Here is a 17,547-nt window from a genome sequence, read left to right on the forward strand (position 1 = left end):
AAATTACAGACAGTTATGACTTATAATTGATGTTACAATTTAAACACTGCATTCAAACTACCTTCTTTCCAAGAGTTAACTTATGCCTTATATGATACACTCCCTAAGGCAGGTACAGCACATGTACAAGGAATATGTAGGGATGAAAGCTGAACTGGACTGGAAATTTGAGAGCAGCAGAGATGCTGAATCTTCCCTTTCAGAAATTTCTGTCTAAAAGCCCTAGTGACACTCTAACCAACACTTCCAACCCAAAGAGGAGATGTCAGACTCATCTGGCAATTAAATTCTCAACTGCTGCAGTTTTCTGCACAGCAAATTAGACTGGACCAAAGTAGTCATTTCTTCTCAAGGTGCAGATCTGAAACTTGCAGCAATGCAAGACCACATCAGATGCCCACATCTATCAGGCTGTCAAGGCTGGAAACTGGGACAGTGACCATTTAACTGGTGAATCTCAGCCTGCACCAGCCTGTCAGAATTCCAGGCAGAGCTTCAGACAACCATTATATTCAGAGACCCATGCTTTGGCAATTATAGCCCAAAAGGCTGTGTACTGAAACTCAGCTTTCATCTCCTGTGGTGACACCATTTCCTCTGTTATTCTGAAAGAGAAGAGCCTGAAGTTTAATATTGACAATTCAGTTTACGGAAACCATGGAAGCTCACAAGGTCCCTATAAATAGCTGCCAAAAATGTTTGATAAATCAAAAGACAAAAACTAGTGTTGTGGGTATAGGCATGCAACGCTGCTTGGCTATGCCTGCCTGTAAAAATTGATAACGTCTAAAAAAAGCATATTGACACTGCCTTTGAAAGCTAGTTGTATATGGTTAAGCCTCCACTCACTCTCCTTAGAAATTCTGAAAAAACAACTTGACCTAATTAAACAGTTTTTACTGTTTTATGTTATTTATTCATGCCTGCAAATGTAGAATTAAGAGATAAGCAGCAATATGTGCAAGTCTGGAGTTGGCTTCCTGCCAAATCTCCGAAACTCGACAACAGGGTCTCCTTCCCAGAGAGGGAAGGAAAAAAACGAAAAACCAGGCAGCCAAAGTTCTAGCCAAAATATATATATATTATGTATAAAACACAGATATACAATGAGAATTATATATATGAATCTATGACCCCAAATAGCTTCCCGAAGTCGAAGGGAAGAGGGGGGAAGGGAGAAGGGAAAAGGATAAAATAGGGTGAAAAGGGACAAATAATAAAACAGATCTACACAATCTAAAAACCCAGCAAAGCTGAAGAATTGGCAAGAGCTCACCACTTCCCTTGAAAGAAAGCAGTACGTCTGGACACGGCCCAGCGCTCCCCCCTCACGCGTGACCGATAACAGCAGTTACTGTAGGCCTCAGCTCCAGATAAGCCAGGCCCAGACAGGGACCACCGTTCTCCAACCTCGCCGGAAGAGAAGAGTTGTAGTTTTGGGTTGTGGAGGAGAAGTGGCCATGTTGTGAGCCACGAGGTAGGGGCTCTGTGCCCCTTGGGGTCTCTGGCCCCCTCCCAGCCCCTGCCTGGGGGGCTGCGGGGACCTGGAACAGCATAAAGCTGGGCTAGGTGCCTGTAGTTATGCTGGGAGATGTTTTTCTCCATGGGCACAGACAGCAGCCGGCAAGCACCAGAGAAACGGTGGCAGAGAGCCAGGACTGATAAGGACCTGAACTGAAGGAGCAGCAGAAGCAACATGCAGCACTGCAGAGAAGACTCCTGGAAGACAGAGTCGGGAGAAAGAGAGGCAGCAGCTGAGAGCTACAGAGTTTGGGGTAAGACTGTACCACCCCCCCAAAACTCCCTTGAGACCCCTCTTGGAGAAGAGGGACATGGACTCCTATTTTGGAGAGCAGTTTTAGACCTGCAGCACCGGAGAGAGAGAGAGAGAGGAGCTAAGAAGCTCAAAAGACGTCCCGGAGCTGGCCAGATGGAATGCAGGGGGAGTTGACCTTGGTTCCCCCCCCCCCGGCCCCCGCACTGCTGCCACGGTGGCAGCCTGAGAGACAGGGCACAGAGGCCCTGCAAGAAGGAGCTGAGTCTCCTGGAGATACCAGACTGTCACGAAGACCCCCCTGTGTCTTCGTGATATGATGTGGTGATACGACCTTGTCTGGGGTTACGAAGCCCACGGAAGACCCCTCGGTTGGAGGCGATGGGGCCGAGAGAGAGACTTAGATATCTCCCTCGTTGAGTGCTGGCAGAAAGCCAGCTATCAGCTGCTGCATGTGGAGAAGAGAGACAGAGCCTGCTGCTTTAGAAGATGCTGCTGCTCAGAGACTGGAAGGGATCTGTCCTTCTTTCCCTCCTGGACTTTTATTTGGAGGGGAGAAGAGATCTGATCCATTGTAAATACTATATGTCATGGTAGAGATAGCTGTGATCGTGTGTATAATGTGATATGGTATTTATTTGTACAGTCATTGTAATATATTCCCTTTTCCCCACTTTGAGTCTGGTGTGTTTTGTCTGGAAAAACCCATCTCTCACATTGGGTTGAGATGTGGGAGGGGGGATGGAGCTAGGGAATTGGATTTTGGGACTATCTCAAACCATGACACAATACTATAGAACCAAGGTCCTACACTATGTATTTTCTCACTATTTAAATCAAATAAAATCTCCTTGCCTTCTGAACCGTGTCACGGGACAGATCTAAGAGGATAAAATATTTAGAAGTTTATATATATATTCATATATATATATTTATATATATATTCAATATATATATATTGAAAAACACGGGGCATCTTGAACAGTGATTACTGACATAGTAGGAGCTTTTTTTGCTACTAGTACAAAATGGATATGCAGCATTCAGGTCTTTTAGACATATATGGGATCCTCCTGTTATATTGGTAGATAATGCTAAAAAGCAATCAATGAAGTAATAAATATACTAGGAACTGTTTTATCAATAGATGGTACTTCACCTGCATGACAATAAATTCCTACTGCACCAGAAGAACCTCCCAATAATTTTTCCTAATTACATGTGCTGCCCAGAAATGGAAAAAAGGGAAGAAGGAAGGGACTACCAGACAACTGGTTATAAACAATGATTCTGAGGTACCATTTAAAGACTCAACAATTAAGGTGGAACAGTGTTCAGCAGTCAGCAGTTTGATAGCTAAATTTCACTAACAAAGAAGAGAAGACTATAAAAGCTAAACCATATTTGTACACTTCAAAAAGATACATCTATTTCTAAATTAGGAATAAAAGATCAGTTATTTTCCTGCTGCTGTGGAACACTTCACATTAATCCCACAAATCACTAACCCTGAACACATTCACTTCTGCTTCACTTTGTTGCTTAAAGTTTTAAAAATTAGTGAAAAAATTAAAATGCAAGAACAGATTAAAATGCTTAATACTGTATTTGCCAGAAAGGAATACAATGTTTTTTCCAAGAACTTTAACTTCCAAATTGATGTCTTTGTGATCCTTTTTGGTGGTTGTATTGTATGGAGTTCAGAGAATTTCAGTGTAATTTCTGGGAGTTTTATAAATCTCACTGTGTACTTCATGTGAACCATGACACAGTAAATCCTTGGGAATAGTACAGGGAATATATCAAAAATTTAAGGAGAGGTTATGATGCAAACTTGAAACCCACGGTGGTATAATAATGCAGAAAAAGATTGTGTGGCTGGAACGGAGTGTTATGGGATGGAAGCAAACATGCAGAAATAGAATCAAACAAAATAAAAAATGTTTATGCAGTATCTTTATACAGAAATTATTCAATGGATCCAAAGAGGAGTCAACCATGAAGTGGAAAATTAATTGCAGAATTTGTTCATATGCAGTAAGAGATAAAAAATTTGCTTTCACGGGAAATCATTAAACCCAAAGCTCAAGGTGTAGCACAGGCCCAAAGCGTTTCAGAGAAAGAATTCAGAGACAGCTGCTGTTTCATCTGCAAATGATACATAAATGTTTCTTTTCCTATAACACAGAACTTCCCTTTTCCAACTATTCCCTTCCAGCTTTCCCAAGACATTCACTGCATTCCAGTAATATGTGATGAAATGCCTGAAAGATTACAACTCTCAGGCCAACTGAGTTTCACAGGCCAACCAATTCCCCCAGTTAGGAAGTGGGTGCAAAATCCAGTGAGGGAAAAAAATACTGCAGCAGTGTCAGCAGTGTTAACAGATGGGATAAACCTGGTACTGTGAGGGATAAAAAAATGCCAAAGGAGTAGCTGGCTACTAGAATAACTCCTAGGTGACAAAACCAAGGGATAGATGTCTACAGACTTAATAAAAAAATTAGCAGAAATTCACTTAGAATGGGAGCCCAAACATGCTGCTGCTTGTCATTAGACACATTCCAGAGGCATCTCACACCACCTGTGGAGAACAAAGGAACTGTGGACATAGGGGATGAGAAATGATGTCCAAACTGCAGGTGATTGGTGGAGCAGGGAATGCACAAGACCCTTCAAGGACCATCTGAAGGATCTGTGTTTGGAATGGCTCTTGACAGACAAGGATACAATAACCCCAACAAAGGAAAATAAAGCAGCCTTGAGCAAGCTCACTTTGTCACTGGACTAAGACAGCATGGGAATGGATAAACTCAGGCCTTGTAGCCAGAGGGGAATGCTGTATTCCAGATTTTCTTGGAAGGAACTGAAGAGAACTGATTTGGAAGAAGCTCAGAACAGAGAAAACACAGTAGTGGGCAGGAGAAAAGAGTGATACTGATGGAAGTGAGAGTTTAAAGGTGTAAAACCTGAAAAGTAACAGTAGACAACATGAAAATAACTGACCAACTTCAGGTAGAACATCAGGGGAAATTTAATATCCTTATTATAGGTTAATTTCAGTTATGTAAATAAGCTTATTGTGTATAACTTTAAGAGAGGTATCTTAAATTTAGGTTTGCCTTCCTTTTTGATTAATACAGTATTAAGTTTGTTGTGTTTGTACACAGAAAAGCACAAACTGTTGTGGCAAACATTGTCAATACACAAAGATGATGAACACAACACTAAAATCAACATAGGTTTAGTAAACAGAAGCAACAGTTCTACAGAATTACATCTACCTTGGAAACAAACTGCCACAAATACTTACTACTGCTAAACAACTTTCAAACCCCAAACTACAAAACTAATTTAATCTCAGTAGGGGTAAATATTTCCATCATAAAAATTCACACCATGCAAATTAAGACAACACAATGAACTACATTTCACATTGCACTAGGTGACACTGGATTTATTTCAGCAACACATTTTCATAATACATTCTTTTGAATCTAGAATTTCCTCTCATAATCAGATTCTTTTGAAAAAAGTTAGAGCTTTTAATATATTGCTAAAAAACCCAAATGAGATCTATCATACTTCCACAAAAATCCTAATAAAATAAATATAAACTTACCCTGATTTTGCACTACCACATGAAATGGTAAACAAAAGAAAAATAAAATAATGAAGGAAAAATTTAAAACTAGGATTGAACTGAACTCAAAGGCATACAAAAACAAATAATGTGGACTGTAATTTAATTCTGTAGCTATAAATAGGTTTTTGTTAGCAGCCATTGAATACTGCCCTCAGCTTGTTTGTGCACAGGCATGCAGAAAGCAGAAAGATAAGTAAGCAAATAGGGATTAGAGACAACTATAACTAGAAGTAGCTGTCATTGTTCCAAGTATTCAGGTAATTGGAATTCCTTCTGCAGAATACAAGATTTTATAAAAGCAAACAGTCAGCCCCAAGAATTTGTTTTAACTCACCGTCCTCCAGTATCAAAATGAAAAGCAATTCAGAGCAGCTTTCCCACTTCTTCCTTTAGATATCCAGCATCGCAAGGGATCTTTGGCCCCTTGTGATAACATTGTTCAGAACATTGTTCAGAAAGCTGCCAGGCTTCTGAAGCAGCTGCATTAAAATATCTTACTGGGATTTTTAAAATTAGAGTTAGATTATATTCATTTATTTGAAAAAAAGCCAAGAGAAGGCTCCAGGGGGACCTTAGAGCCCCTTTCAGTATCTAAAAGGGCTCCAAGAAAGATGGAGAGGGACTTAGGAATACCTAGGGAAAGCTTTCATTTATTTAAGACAGACACTTGCCTCTTAAGCAGTCAACAACATGAAGCCATAAATTACACTTTAAGTAGTACCAGTATAATTTTGAAGGGCAGAAATGCACTTTCTGCATTTCTTAAAGCAAGGCAGTGTAGATTGTTCTCCTTGAGACTGAAATTTGTGGCTGGCATTGAGAAATACCTATATTGATCAAAGAACAATCCTACCCACTATTTAGACATGACCAGACTCTAACTATTTATTCAACCAAGATGTGGGGTATCACTTTAAAGCTCTGTAGAAAAGGGGAAAATACCGGGTCATAATAACGTATGATTGCCTTCAGTGCAGCAGTCTGAGGAAAAACAGCTGAGCCTTCTGTTATACAAACAAACCCACATTCCATTCCGACTTTCCAAACCAACACACTGCTGGTTTTCATTAGCAGCCACCAGGCATTATTCTTATTTGTTAATAGAACTTACGTACTGCAAAAAAATCCCTCACAAAGAGAAAATTAACACACTTTTTTTTCAATATTCACTGACTTCAGAAGGCAAGTAAAAAAGCAAGACCTGTCTGATCTTTGTCAGCTTTTTGACACAATAAAGGCAGCTGAACAGAAGCAACAGAAGTTCAAGGTATATGGCTCAGCTTTGGGTGAAAAAACGCAAAGAATGCCTGATCCTACTCACAGAAATTTCAGTGTTTCCTGTATTACCAGTTTAAGCCTTAAATCAAAATTTCTACTGCTAGCAGTGTCTATTTTACACCTATAATTACAATCTTTGCTACATCTCTTCTAACTCTGGGAATAACAAGGATGCAAATAGATACTCAAAAGCTGAACACAATAAACTAAAGATTTCTTGGAAAAACAGTGAAAAAATTCTCATGACTAGGAAAAGGTAAACGCCTAAAAGGTGCCATAAAAAAATAGTCACAATAGATTAAAAAAAGGGGAAATTGGCATTATATGGTGCAAGAAAAAAGATTTCAGCTGTTAAAATATATGACAGAATGTCAAGAAAACCTTAAACAGAAGTGAAAAAAATAAGTGAAGAGAAAAGCAGTTAGCAGCTATAACACAAAAGGGCAGAGAAGAAACAAGAAATTCATACAGAGGGATGTCAGCACTGAGCATCTTGTGCTTTCACTCTGTCAACTCCTTCACACTCTAGAGCAAATAACAGCCTCAGACAACTTTAGGAAATTTTCCAACTGAATCCAGCCCAAAGCAGGTATTAAATATAACAAATTTCGGGGGGGGGGGGTTGATAAGAGTCCACTTTTATCTCTGAGTTTATTACAGCATTCCAATAATAAGTTTTCGGCACTGAAATTCATTTCAAACTTACCATGACCTCTGCTACTATTGATGTTCGGAAAAAATAGTAAAAAAACCAAACCTTCAGAGGCTTATTAGCCATAGCAGCATACTAGCCAGAAATATCCAAAAATGAAACTAAAAAATAAACCACAACATTTTTAAAGAAAGCAATACTTAACCAACAGAGGACTAAAAATATTCGATAACTTACTTTTTCTGCATTTTCCTGTTTTTTTCTGCCTGACCTCCAAGCTTGCTGAGACCTAAGGCATCCTGAGAGGAACCATCTGCTTCTCCCATGCCGCCTAAAAAAAACAACCCAAAAACCAGCCTTATGTTCTCAATCAAGTATTTAATCCTTTGTAATATTACTGATCATGTACAAAGCCAAACCCCCAAGCCCACACCCCGTACAAAACAAAAAGCAAACCCACCTTGTCCTAATCCTTCCTTGCTTGTTTGTCCAGGTCGTCCCTTCTCCTTCTTGCCAAACAAGCGGCCGATGGAGGATTTGATCCCCTTCTTTTTGGGAGCTTTGTGAAGGGAATCTTGGCTACTGTTACTGCTACTGGGATTACTTGTTTGCCCATCTTGAGAACCTGTTGAACTTTACCCACAAAAAGTCATAAAGGAGCCCATGTAAAACAAATTCACCAGTGTAACAGTGAGAGACAAGTTCAGGGTTCTGTGCAAGTTAATTAACATTCAGTAACTCACTAATGACATCTAATTTCAGCTTTTATGAGTCAAGAAAAGAAATTTATCCATTAAAATACAAATAATTAAATAAAAAAACCAATGAAAACAATGCAAGAAAAGAAGAAAGGGAAATAAAATCTATATACTATAATATGGAACTACAAGTCAATAGAAGTGTTTAAAGTGCAATTCAGAGAGGCTAAAATTGCCAACACAAGTTCCTGACCAACTGAGGCAGACAATGAAAGTTTGAAATACTTGAATGGAATCCATCCCAGGCACTTTGAAAAGTCCATCTGTCCATCCAAGTGATGGTTATTTTGCAAGTTATTTCTAAATTTATACCTAAATTCCAACTTGAAGAGTAGAATTGCATATTTCTCATTTCCTCAACATGAAGCAAACTTAATGCAGATTTGAGTACCAGAAGAATTCTTCATATAAAGCCATTTCTGATCATTAACAAAACTTGTATTCTTATTGTTTATGCAACAGTATGTGTTCATACTCTTGACTTTCAAGAAACACTTCAACATCCAGACTAAAATCCTACAGGCTGAACAGCTCTGCAGATTTAGGATTTTATTCTGATGATGTGAAAACTGAGTTTCTGGTAGGTCTGAGTGTCCCAGGCACTTACTTCCTGATGTCCCTAATATCTTCATGGCTCACTGTGTGCAAAGCTCCTTTCTGGACTCTGTCCAAACGCAGAGACCGAGGGGAAGAAGGTGGTGATGTCTCACATTTTATTGTGGTTTTATCATCTCGTACCTCTTCTCTGGAAGCTGGAGACTAATGGAAAATCAAGGAAAACTTGAGGGGGAAATGCCAAAACACGAATGTAGCATCAACACTTCACAAAACATTGAAAGGAGAAATCAATTATTTCACTGTTAAAGGACTACTCTTGCCATTACCATTCTCCAGTTGCTTATTTTTGGCTTGTCTTCTTTATGAATTTCCTGTTACCTTCAGTGATAAACTACTAAATTTCAGTCTTAGCTACTGAAATAAGCCAGTAGCACTTATTTAGTTCATTCAGAGAGCTAAGAACTAAAGTAATGTAGTAGCACCACAAAACTAATGTACCTCACTTCAGTTTGAGCAAGTGCAAAAATCAAAAGAGTCCTGTGAAAAGGATCATTGGCAAGATTACTGACTTGATGAAGTCTTCATATTTGTGGCTACGGTTGATCTTAAAGTTTTAGTAACAGAAATTATAACTTCACAGATCTTTAATATTAAACAATGATGCATCAAGACTGCAAAACAGTGGTTAGAAACAGAAAGCAGCACAACAGTCTCCACACAGCAAAAAAAGGCAAACAAACAAAAAAAACCCCCACAAAACAAACCCACACTTATGCTAAAATGATAAACCATAATCTTGCTTTATTACAGAGTTACCCTGCAAATGCTTTCTTTTATGTTCCTGTTATCCAGTAATGAGTTCGGGGTCAGGGAAGGAGATGAAGGAGCACACCATTAAACAAACTAAAGATTTTTACCTTTCTACGGTGTTTCCTTAAATCACTAGGCTGACAGATGCATGCAAAGAAAAGAAATTTGGAAAAGCTGTATTTATTGTAAACTGCAGCACAGACTGAAACAACTAGTACAGAGACAAAACATCTTAGGGAGAATATAAAAACAATTACAATAATGGCACAGAGAAAGATACTGAGTATGAAGTACTCTTCAAACCACAGATTACTTAAAATGTATCCCAGAAGAGAGGAAGAGAAAAAAATAAACACTTAGAAACGGTTATCTACTGAAGTACTGTAGATGTTTGAGTATATTGGTACTCCAGGCAAATTAGCACACAAAAAGTGCAGCATTTTCAGCAAGAAAAACAGTGAAGTGTTGCTTCTAAAAGGTGAGAGATTTCCCATTATGTGTCAAGGGCTTGCCTTGAACCTACATATCACCCACAGCAGCCTTAAATACACTGCCTGCACTAGTCCCTCCTCACAACTTAGTGGTTCCTGCAGCTCTTTCTTACATAGCACAAAAAGCAGCCAGTATTTAATAACCGTGAAAGACAGGAGTGCCAACAATAGTTGGTTTCTATATAGTAACAGGATTCTGTTCTAAGTTTGAAGTGCTGAAATGTTTCAGCAAGAATCCACCACCAGTTTTATTTTATCCTCCATCCACTCCAGAATTCCTCCTTTCCCAGGTACTGCTCACCTCTGCCAGAGCACAGAGCAAGGCAGAAACCTTGAGTTACACAAACAAGTTATTCCCACTGATGCTGATAAAAGTTAAATGTAGGTAATTTGTTTAACAGTTCTCATTATTTAAAAAGACAATAACCAAAAATAAAGTCAGTCCCCTTTGAAGTGAGACAAGGCGGGGGAGAAGTGGGACAAGGAGGGTGTTGCTTCCCTCGCACAAAGGATGCCTTTTAATCATTTTTGACTTAGAATACATGTAAACTATGCAGCATTAATATGGAAAGTTTTGTTCAATCTGACTGTAGAGTACTACATTAATAAATCATCCAGTGAATCATAGAAGGGACTTTTAAAGACGATCTAGTCCCTCCCCAAGTTCTTGACAAAACACTTGACTCATTTTACTCTTGCTGGATCTTTTATCTATTAAATCTGATGCTCCATAAAAATGCAAATGTTTACTATATGGAATGAAAACTGTCCACAAAAACTGGCCAAGAGAGCTGCAGGCTTCACAATTTATCATGTTGATGCTTTTTAATCATGAGGGGCTTTCAACTGACTGAACTGCAGAACCACTACTGCAGGCAGCCTTAAGCTAATTTGCCTACATGATCATAAACTGATGCAACTCCCTATCAAAACATTGAAAAACACAGCAGAACTATTATTTAGTCCAATAATTCATAACAGCTGTTCAAGGAGTTTCTAGAAAGCTCTTGTTCTGTAATACTAGAAGCATAGCTTCTTGTTTTCAAGCTTTCACAAATCAGTTTCCAGGTACAAAAACCACCAAATGCAACTGCAAATGGCAGATAAAGTGACTTTGATTCACAATTATGATGTAAAGTCAACTTTAATTACAGTTCACTTTTCTTCAATTACATTAGATTATAAGACACCTTCTCCTAATCCAGTTTTTTTGAAAAGAGCCACTTAAATTTGTATATGGTTTTATGCATGAGAAGTACTTTGCTTATCTACTTATTACTGTGAAATGTTAAAAGATAAAGCACCCCATATCCTGAATTTTGATAGCACAATTAGTAAGTACAGTTTCCAAAACCATATGGAAATCTGGAGACAAGGTAAAGTGTCTAGAACTAAATCAGAAAAGAAGTTTTTCCTGGAGAGTGCTTGCAAATAAATACCAGTATCCAAGATGCTCCTTCCTGAAAGGTATCCTAAAGAAGAGAAACTGTTCATTTATGTAAAAATATGAAAGGGGAAAACTTGTATCTTGTTTTTACAGATATGTTTCCATGTACAAAGCAGCTCCTAGAAGGATTAATTTTTCTAAGCAGTCATCAGAATGTCAAAAGAATGGATCTATCTTTCTCAACTCACTGAACTGCTAAGCCTGAACTACTTCATCAGCCACAAGGTCTAACAGACATGTCTTTTCCCTACCAATTTTAATAGCCTAAAACAGGACAGTAGCACTCATTATTAATAAAACAGCAGTGATACCACCACAGTCTTCAAGACTAATATGCAAATCACCTTTTAGCTGAATGTTTAGTGGAACAGTGGACTGCTAAAAATGAAGTTCAAAGCAGAGGGAGAAAGTGGTTGAAAAGAAAACATTATTTCTTGTAGGAAGGGGAGTCTGAAGAAAGACCATAACAACAGAAGGAATACTTAGGCCAAGATGATGAAATAATAGGAAAGTTTTTCCTAATCATTATGAACTGTATCTTACACTTTTTATAAATGTTGAAAGGAAGCAGTAGAAAAATCTAGAAAAAGGAAAAATACAGCTGAGTAAGAAGGAGAGGAGGGGGAAAATCAAACAACTCATTTCCTGGAGAAAAGAAACGCTCTTCCGAAAAAAACCTGGAGTTAATGGGCACTTACCAGTGTCATGATCCCCAATCTGTCCACTTCCCGAGCTGGGCTGTGTGGGATCCGCCTCGGGGTGGAGCGGCCACTGCCAGGGGGGGAGGAACCAGCCAGGGAACAACTGGCATAGGAAGGAGGGATGGAGCTCATGGAGCGGAACCGACCATGGGCATCCAGGCTGCCACTGCCCACCCTGCTTTCAATCTCCTCTGCTCGCTGCTCCGTGTTCTCCTTCTCTTCTTGGATAAGTCTAAGGGATAAAAGAGTTTTAAAGGAATGTGACATTCAAACAAGGGCCATATGACCAGAAGGAGTGGGGCATTAGGAAGGATCAGTACAAAATGACCGTTTTCCAAGTGATTTTTATCAAAGCCCTGACAGCAGACAGGCCATACCTGATCTCTTTGTTGATGGCATCCAACTGTTCCTGAAGCATTATGGCCAAAGTCTGAGCATCAGCCTGACCACTTGGTGACAGCAGATCAACTGAGCTGAATATGGTCTCTCTGTCATCCTCCACATCAGACACATCAACATCACTCTCAAATGCTTGTGCCACATTTGCCAACACGCTTGCTTGCTGGGCTCGCTCCCAATCCTGCTCATTCAGAGTCTGAACCTAAAAGAATCCATGAAAAAAAATCCAAACTCAGTGGACAAAAACATGATGTTTCTATTGATTTTCAAGATGTTTAAAATAATTTTTTTAAATCTACTTACATGCTGAATGCATCCATTAAGATAGCAGTTTTTAGAGAAATGTAAAGAAAAAAAGCTAAAATGTAGGTAACTTTTAAATTTCACTTCACTGGAAGATGCAAAATGGACAGGCTTATTGAATAAATTCAAACATCACATATCTTGGCTATACACACTTTGAATTATGGTAGAATTTTGCTATCAATTCCTTGCAAATTTTGGAATCAGTCCTGAAAGGGACTGGAAATAGTTTGCAGAACAGTAACACATTAGAATAGTGTATAGACACAGAAGTAGGACTGTTTTAAATTATATTTTATAGGCTTAGCAAAATTAAAAACCAAAATTTGAGTTCAAAACCATAATCTTGCAATTTTTGCTAACAATTACAAAGACCAGTAGCGGTGCATTAGTTAGTGAAAGAGGATCTATAAAATCTACTTTATTGCTAGGTACTCCAGTTCTAAAAACTCCTTACAATGATTAGCCCTATGTAATCTATTTTTTCGTCACAGATTTATTTGTATTTTCATTTCAGAGTTCTATTACCTTTGAAGGTTCATCTCTTAGAGCTGCCAAACGTCCCTTCTGGGGACGCCTCAGCACGGAGGAGGTGCCAAAGGAGTCCGTGTGAGTGTCACCCACAGAGGAAGATGTCATAGGGAATCTGAAATCTGGTCTGCTGGTACACACAAACAATCATTTAGCTTTAAAAAGGGAGGGGAAGAGGGAAAGAAACCAAAAAAAATTCACCCAAATGATTTCTCTCTTCCTACTAGTGCCAATTGCTTTTAGGCACTGCATAAAAACTGTCTTATATGCTCTATAGATTTTATAGCTATATAACAGACAAAATTACATTTTGCATAGTGACTTTAAAGAAAATAGAAAAAATAGAAAAAATTGAAATACTGCTGGTACCTATGATGGAGTGATGTGGCTCTGAGTCTCACTTGGTCATTTTCAGCCCTTAATGCATCAACATTTATTGCAAGTTGATCCTGCAAAAATAGATACATCAAATACATAACAATATGCCTTAAGAAAAAACAATCAGTATCAAATAGGGATTTATAAACTAACATTTAAGATTTTGGCCTTATTTCTATGAAACTCAGAAATAACAGATTTTAAAACACACCCATCAACAATATAAAATGTAAAAATTGGTTTTGCTGCACACAATACAGCACTGCCACAAAAGGTCAACCCAGAGTAATTCTGCTGCCTCTCTACGCTGACTCTAGTAATGACAACATACATTTTAAAAACAGCAATGAAATAAAATTCACATGCTACTAACTTAATTATTATAAAGTGATAATAAGAAGAAACAAGAAGATTTTTCCAGCTCTCTGCACAGAAGGTTCTAAAAGTATTCACTTTGAACTTGGACATTTTGACACACCCTAGAAACTCTGAATTTAACAGCAGAGAAATCCAATGAATGAGAAAACAAGAGAAGACCAATAAAAAGTGGCTGATGATGAACATCTGTGCCTTGTGTGAAAACTGCTGGCCTACACATACAAGAATTCCACATTTTACAGAACATTCTTTAACATTCTTCTTTTTATTACAGAAGCACAGCCTCCAAATCCTGTCCTAGAGACCAGAGTGATGTGGGGAGGTGCAGTACACCTGTGATTTAACAAGCTATAACAAGTATTATTTCAGAACAGATGCTGTGACCACAAAATCAACTGCCACTGCTTAAGGATGCAAAGATATGAAAGGCCTCGCCACTTATTTAAGGAAAGAAAACTTGTCATTTCCAGGGCAAGCACAACACCAGACAGATGCTATTAAAAAGCAGCAGCCAAGTCTAATAAATTAAAGAAAATTTTTAGCAGTTGCACACGTATTTCATTCTGAAAGCTTTAAGAAAACCTTATGGGAAAATGCTCAACATTAAAAATGTATCTCTTTTCTTTTTGCTGTTCAAGGTCATATGTACAAAAATATAAAAATTCTACACAATCCCCAAGCTTGGGCAAATTGCCAACATATCCAGGCACTTTACATATTCAGAAGTTTTTAAGTAAAAGGTTATGTATTACCTATAAAAGCCTCATAAAACTGAGGCACACAATACCATAAAATGAACAACAACTCCCTTCTTTTAAACAGAGCAGGTAATGTTAAATTCTGTGGGGAATTAAAACCTGATCCTGCTATGTAGCAAGGCAGCAATGATGCTCCAACAGAATATTTCAGAAAGGCAGAGTGTACCTTTTCATGCTGAAGCTCCTCTATTTGCTTTTTTGCATTTTCAATTTCTCGAAGAAGTGAATTCTAAAATAAAAGGTATCACAGAGTAAGTCACTTATAAAAACACTTTTAAACCATAACCATGAGGAGTATCAAAAATAATTCAATCAACATTATACATTTTAAATTAAAGATACTTTACCATCATTTCACTTTGATTATAGCTGAAGGTTTATCCTTCCGGGTGTACAGCCCTCTAAATAATAGATTTAGTAATAGTATTGGTTCCATAAATTTTTAATAGCAATAGCAACCTTTTAAAACTGCATTTGAAAAAGTCTGACTAGTAAAAAAATACGGAATAATTAGGCAGCTAAAATAATTTAAAGTAATTCACTGAGTGGTTATTGAGATGAATTAGCAGCCATTATCCTTAAGTTTTCATTCTATTTGCACTTGTTAGACCTAAAAAAATTACTACACAGTAATTTCTTGGATATACTGTACTTTCAGAACTGCAATACTCACTGAATTAAGGGTTTTTCTTAACATTAGAGCTGTTTCAAACTAGAGATTCCCCCTTCTGATAGGAAACTTATAACTGGCTCACTTTCTTTTCCTTTTCTACCACAGCCAAAACAATTAACAATTTCTTGATTAACAATTTCTTGAGGTTGTTAATACCTTTATTACATGTTTTAGATGAACTACAATTTCATATGCGAAAAAATAAATCACTCTGGGAAAAAGACCAAGTGATCAGAACAAAGTCTTAAAATTTTACCTGCACATTTCTTTCTAACTTATCACAAAAGAATGAGCTGGAAGCCTCCACAAGAACACTTCTCTAAAAGCTGTTACTTAGAGTAAAGGACAAGCAGATTTTCCTCATTACTCATGAAAGAAGCTATGGAAGATAGGAGGGAGTTTGGGTCAGCCCTAAGACACCCCCCAATATGCAAACATTTTAAAAAAACAATGCTGTCATCTGTTTCTTAGAAATTGAATTTAAAAAGACTGTTATGACTGTTGATATCACAACATGGCCCATAATCAGAATTTCTGAAGCAGTTGGTGATGTTGAAAATAGTGTTGTTAACTAGGAAACACAAGGCAAAGTTTGCAGCCTTAGATGCCATATAAGCACCTTTATCATCAACTCGAAGGATAACAGTAGGACCTACATTTCTTCTGCACCACTCGATTCCTCCCAGCTCTGAGAGTATAAAAGCAGGACAAGGAATGAACTAAATCCCTGTAATGATCTGAGAGTCCTGGAATTATGGAAGGATGTGTCAGACACCTGACTGACAGTTTAGGGATGAGAACTGAATTGAAATGAATGCAAGAGGAAGCAAACATTTAGTAAAAGTCTGAAAACATCATTCTACTTATTGAAGTGTTTTATTGTCATGACTTTAAAACAAAATTCACACAGCTTTTACTGAAACATTTTCCCCAGATGATCATTTTACTCTCCAACAAAGGAAACCAAATATTTCTTTAATCCAAGACAAGGCAATTCTAAATCAGCATCAAGCAAAGTGCCACTTTAGAAGACCTTGCTTTGTTGGATGCAGAGTAAGATAATATAACTTAAAGGCATGTGTGAAAGAAAAATCCATAAGGAACTACATCCAAAAGCAGAAGAGAAAGAAAAACAGTAAAAGTGTGTCACAAGTTGAATGCTGGGAAAGCTCCAAGGGGTGCATTGACAGTGCAGGGAACAGCCCAGTTACATTCACATAATGAGTCCCAAAATGATCTACCTGGGAAGAAAACACAAGGTTGTTTCAATTTGCAAGAATCCCACAAGGACTCAGGGGAATTGGTATAGCCAAGAGCAGTGGGAAACAAAAGAAACTGAACTAAAAAGGCCAAAGTTCTAGTCCTAATTCTTTAGGCTTCCTGTATTATACTGGATGAGCCTATTTATGCAATCCACACCAATCAACCAGGAAAGGATAAAGTTGCTTAAAATTAAAAGATGCCCTCTCAACACTGCAGTGCAATGCCCAGGGACAGTCTCAAAAAACTTGAATTTTATGTACATGTTTTCAAAATCCACACTAAAAAACAGCCTTAAGAGAAACTATTTATTAATAAGGATTTCATATTTATTTACTGGAGTTACAGATGTGTGCAAACTGCACAAATCACAGAATTCTGAGCATTCTAATTAATGTATGTGCTGGAATGTGACTTGTTACCTTATCTTCTAGGGCAGCCATCCTTTCCTTGAGATGCAGCTGGAGCCTTTCATTGGATTCAGACAGAAGTTTATCAACAGTGTCTGACAAACGTTTATTATGCTCTTCATTCATCTTCTCTCTCTGTCTAGCCTAAGATACAGAAAAGCTACTGAAATAACTTCATATTTTCAATGTCTATAACAATTTCCAGGTTATAAAGGCAGTAAGCTTTCTTTAACAGCAATATTTTTCCAGAGAGGAATACTGGATGGACCTCCAGGACTCTGAGGGAGTATAAGGGACACTTCACAGTTTAATAACTGATCCAAAATCAGAAGTTTGAAAATC

At 37.9% G+C, this 17,547-nt stretch overlaps 1 protein-coding gene across 15 annotated transcripts in view; it reads right to left on the reverse strand.

Annotated features, from left to right (window-relative positions):
* The window catches only part of PPFIA1 (PTPRF interacting protein alpha 1), a 55,550-nt gene that overhangs the window by 11,692 nt on the left and 26,311 nt on the right, over window positions 1-17,547 (reverse strand). For 8 of the 15 annotated variants that reach the window (XM_064657142.1, XM_064657143.1, XM_064657141.1 and 5 more), the window contains 10 exons: window positions 17,218-17,349; window positions 15,029-15,091; window positions 13,718-13,797; window positions 13,346-13,478; window positions 12,493-12,716; window positions 12,113-12,347; window positions 9,584-9,613; window positions 8,716-8,867; window positions 7,811-7,983; window positions 7,588-7,681 (listed from right to left, as the gene is read on the reverse strand). In XM_064657142.1, coding sequence (XP_064513212.1) covers window positions 7,588-7,681; window positions 7,811-7,983; window positions 8,716-8,867; window positions 9,584-9,613; window positions 12,113-12,347; window positions 12,493-12,716; window positions 13,346-13,478; window positions 13,718-13,797; window positions 15,029-15,091; window positions 17,218-17,349 — 1,316 coding nt within the window. The remainder of the gene's footprint in view (window positions 1-7,587; window positions 7,682-7,810; window positions 7,984-8,715; window positions 8,868-9,583; window positions 9,614-12,112; window positions 12,348-12,492; window positions 12,717-13,345; window positions 13,479-13,717; window positions 13,798-15,028; window positions 15,092-17,217; window positions 17,350-17,547) is intronic. The other 7 variants (XM_064657146.1, XM_064657145.1, XM_064657144.1 and 4 more) reach the window with 3 other exon arrangements.

The sequence above is a fragment of the Pseudopipra pipra genome, chromosome 6 (genome assembly GCF_036250125.1).
Source record: "Pseudopipra pipra isolate bDixPip1 chromosome 6, bDixPip1.hap1, whole genome shotgun sequence".
Lineage (NCBI taxonomy): Eukaryota > Metazoa > Chordata > Aves > Passeriformes > Pipridae > Pseudopipra > Pseudopipra pipra.